Genomic DNA, 4832 nt, shown 5'->3' on the forward strand with positions numbered 1-4832 from the left:
ATCCACATCTCCTAACCAGTCATTTATCTGTTTTCTTCTTCACTGCCCATAATCTCAAATTGTTATTTAAATCCTACCAACTATTTTACATGTGTGTTATCGCCTCTATATTCTCTATACCTTCTAGTTAGGTCAGGCTTGTTGAATAACTCTCAAGGGGGAGACTCGTTTCTCCTATAGGCTGAGATCATAACAATAGCTTATTTCATCGGTTGGTGATGACCTTGGCAGAAAAATCCCACAGACTCAGACACATGTTACTACATTTATTACAGGCAGCTATCCAAACTTCTCCTTTCGACAGTCAGCCCGACAGATGTGTCCATCATTCACACTAAAAACAAAGCTGGGAACATTAGTGAAATACAACCTATGGTACACAAGCATGCCTCCCATGCCCGTACGCCACCCTTAGCTCTACTATTCAACAAATCTATAGTGTCATACCGTCCCTGATATCCATAAAAAAAGCGCAAGTAATGCCAGTTCATAAAGTAGGCAATCAGACAGACAAACAGTTACATACCAATTTCAAGTTTACGTATAATATCAAAAATATTTTAAAAATTATGTACAAACAGCTCTACTCTTACCTTGTAAAATTCAACATACTAAGTCTGTCAGTTTGGGTTCCGCTACCAAAAATAGTACAACGACGTAATTATTAGTCTGCTTGATATAATCTACTCTGCCCTTGACAAAAATGAGTTTCCGATCTCAGGTCAATGAAGATCAGGTTTCTTCATTGACCTGAGAAAGGGCTTTGATGCTGTTACCCATAACTACCCCTTACTTAAACTCTTCCATTGTGGAATCCGAGGCCTTGTCCTGAACAATATTCGATCCTATCTTAGTGACAGACACCAATATGTAGCCATCAATGATATAACCTTTCCCACTCTACCATTAACTATTATCTTTTTGCTGCCACAGGGCAGCATCCTAGGACCTCTCTTGTTTCTTACAAATATAAATGATCTTTACACACAGAAATCACAATAGCGTGATGCATCAAATTAACAAATCCTCGTCACGGCTCTTGTGGATTTGTTCATCAATGATCTGCCTAATGTCTCTAACATTCTTAAACCAATATTATTTGCTGACGATACTACCCTCATCTACTCAGACCCAAACCACCACACATTAAATAATGTTATATATAATGAATCAAACAAAATTCCATTTATGGATGTCAACCAACAAACTCACTAAACCTGTGAGAGTTTATACCTACTTCCAAATAAGATTATTTGGAAGCAAATCAACAAATACAATTCAGCTTCAGATTGACAATGTTAGCATCAGCAATAAAAATGATTGAAAGTTCCTTGGCCTATATTTAGACAAGAGACAACTTAAGCACCCACATACAACACACAACCAAGTTAAAAAAAAAAAAAAAAAAAAAAACGGTTGGTATAATCTCAAAAATCAGATACGTTCCGAACACTACTCTGCTCTCTTCCTATACTACACGTTAATCTATCCCTGTCTTGCATATGGTATCTGTGCATGGGGTTCAACCGATGCAAACTACCTCAAACCCATCAAAAATCGACTTTTAGACACCACTCAACCCCCCATATTTAAATTCCAAAATATGCTAATCAAACTCACTTCACATATTCTCATTGGTCATTTACATTTACAAAACCCTGTTCTTAAATGCGATCCCTATTCTGAAACTCTTCCTGGACACAAGTAACAAAACCCGTAATCACCACACCAGAAAAATATCTCCGATATCCCTAGAGTCAAACAATCTGTGTAAACACTATACAAATAAAGGGACCTAGTCTATGGAACTCGCTAATTGAAAAGCTGATCAACTTTTGCCTTATTCAAAACTAGAACCAAAAAGTACCTAATTTAATCTTCATAGTTTTCTACCTAGTGCATAAAACTCACTATCTTGTGCTACCCGATCCCCCAATATATGTACCTAAGCCAAACAACTTTATCAATGTAATCATTGCTATAATCTTTTATCATGACTTATTCTGAACGCATATTTTACTGCATTATACCTTGATACATCCCTCAAATTATGCTACAATTTGCCTGTTGATAACCCTCAAATTGTACTCTAAGGGGCCATTACGTTTTTTTTTTAAATTGTTCGATTTCAATCCAACTTTTTTGACGAGCTGTATATGAAAAGGGTTTCATCTGGTCCAAGTCTCAGCATCGTAGCATAAATAGGAAAGGAGAAAAAAAGTATTGAATAAGGTGTCAAAAAATTTCCAAAATGGTCAAAAACGATTATCAAACAAGTGTCAACTGAAATCATACCTGACTCACAGCTATCACAATAGCATATATTAAAAAAATTATAGAGCTTTATTAAAAAAAAAGTTTTTTTTTCTTGTTTGTTTATTGGACGATTTGCATGAAACTTTTACACCTGACTGCACGTACGCCTATCTGTAAGGGGGCCAATTTTGGAGGAAATTGGTTGATGTCAACCTCAGCCACAGATGGCAGCACTTTAGACTATTTTTACTTATATGAACGTTTGTTGCTTGAAACAAAACTTTTTTTTATTCAATTTACATGAAACTTACACCTTCTATGTAAAGTTTGTGTCCCTTAAATCTGGGGTAAGCGTTTTTTCTAAGTTCATTTATTGCTTTAATAATAGCAATAAACTTGTTACATTTACACTTTTTTTGGAGCTGGGTGGGGGGGAGACTTTGACTATTTGTATCAGGAAAACAAAAACATGTTTTGGAAAATCCCCAACTTCAGATCCTTTATTATATGCTAATGTGTCATAGAATGATTATATCCGAAACGTGTGGTTGTATATACACACTTGAAAATGTGTAATATTCTTCGAAAAAACAAAAACAAATAAATCTCCCTTTCTATTCAGGTTGCAGTACTAAAACTTGGAACAATGCAGCCCTTTTTATATACAACTAGTCAAAAAATATTGGTTGACATTGAACAACTTTTAATAAACTACTCTAATGGTTCCTTAAGAGCCTGCTTGTACCCTTTACCGCCTATTCACCAACGTGTTTGCTTCCTTCAGCATCAATGACAATATCAATGCGTGCCCAAAACACTGTTTTAAAAATAAAAATAAAAATTACAGCGTACAGTAACGATATAAAACAGGAAAGCACATAATAAAGAACACAATAACATAAAGAACACAATAACAATAATATAAGTAACACAGATCAACATAACACAATAGTGAAAACAAAGAATAACAGAAAACACATAAGAACACACACACACAAAAACAAAAGCAGCACTACCCATATGGGGCGGGCCACAAGCATCAGTAATGACAAAAATGCACAAAGAGCACAATAAAACCAAGGGTAAAATATAAACAAGGAATACACACATACAAAATAGCACAAACACAAAACACATGCACCATGCGCCACATCACACAACAGCAAACATCACACCATAGAATCGAGAACACAGTAACAGAACATGGTAAATATAACATTATAAATATAACACTGTAAATACAACATAGTAAGTAAAACAAGAAATAACAAGGGAATGCCACAAAGCAATACACAACAAACACACACATACATACACACACGCAAACCCACCATAAGCGAAAAATAAAAAAACGGAACATGCAGGAACCAGAAAACAACCCCCCCCCCAACCCAGACACACACATGCAACCCCACCCCACACCCACGCACCCAGGCGCAAGCAACCCCACAACACAACAGTCAACAAGGAGGATATTTCTCAGGAAACTTCCGCGATGGATACTTCCGCTTATAAGCCTCGATGTTAAATATTCCAGTTCGGTAGGGAAACGGCCCTCACGACACCACGGGTACTCCATATACTCGGGGATCTCCACATCCGGCGGGAGCGGTCGCACCAACCCTCGGGACACCGACGACAAAGAACCCGCCTTGGGAGGCAGGAACACCGCCACCGAGGAAGCAGGAGACCAAAAAAATGGCCGAAGACGGGTGGGGCGGCATAACCGCCACCGACGAAACAGGGGACGGGGGAGGGGGCACAGAACCCTCAGAGCGAGCAGTTTTCTTCAACACCCTACCAGGTCGTCACGTCCACTCTCAACCCCGCAAGGGGGAACCACCCTCCACGGGGAACCGGAACCATCTGACACAGGCGACACGCCCGAAGCAAGAGGTACCGGCCCCACACGGGCCCCCACCCCCACAGCAGGAGCCATACCAGGGCCCACACCATCCACCGGACCCACACCAACACCAGACACACCATCCTCGCACTCCACAGAGGAACAGCTCTAAGAAGAAACATCAGCCCTCGCTGCATCCTCACATTCCTCTGCCCACAAACGAGGAGGCGAAGCACCCATATCCGTACGCGAACGCTTGGGGACAGGCCGTTGATCATCGGAGCTGTCACCCCCCGCAGGAGGCACCCGAGAGGATCTGGCGGCAGGCCGCCCCACAATCGGGGGAGCATGACCCCGCAGAACGTCAGCCTCAACAACACGAGGGACAAGACCGCCACCCACAGAGGAGACAGGAGAAGGAACAGGCATGGCCGCAGGAGGGGAAGGGTCCAACACAGGTGAGGGAGCCTTGCCCAAAACGTATTGGTGTCTAGACAGACACCACTTCCCTCCAGTATCCAAGACACCTGATCACTGGCTGTTTCGGCAAGGGACCAAATGCCACTCACTAACTACCATTCTCCTGCTGGCCGATGGTTACCGACAGATCCGCGCCATCTCTGATGTCATTGGCAAATATATATTCAGCTCGTTGGCGTCCAATCATCAGACTACACTTCATGCTCTCAGCTGTAACATCTACTCTCGCCTCCCCGGGAGACAGTAGATG

At 41.1% G+C, this 4832-nt stretch overlaps 1 protein-coding gene across 1 annotated transcript; it reads left to right on the forward strand.

The window, feature by feature from the left end:
* Positions 1–3954: 3954 nt before the first annotated feature.
* On the forward strand, positions 3955–4596 carry LOC138372671 (cell division protein ZipA-like). Its single transcript, XM_069338173.1, has one exon. The coding sequence runs from the start codon at positions 3955–3957 to the stop codon at positions 4594–4596; it is 642 nt and encodes a 213-aa protein (XP_069194274.1).
* Positions 4597–4832: the final 236 nt, after the last annotated feature.

The sequence above is a fragment of the Procambarus clarkii genome, chromosome 39 (assembly GCF_040958095.1).
Source record: "Procambarus clarkii isolate CNS0578487 chromosome 39, FALCON_Pclarkii_2.0, whole genome shotgun sequence".
Lineage (NCBI taxonomy): Eukaryota > Metazoa > Arthropoda > Malacostraca > Decapoda > Cambaridae > Procambarus > Procambarus clarkii.

Bases quoted from the DNA above. Each gene is read 5' to 3' on its own strand.
- LOC138372671 (XM_069338173.1), top strand. From the start codon at position 3,955: ATGGCCGAAGACGGGTGGGGCGGCATAACCGCCACCGACGAAACAGGG.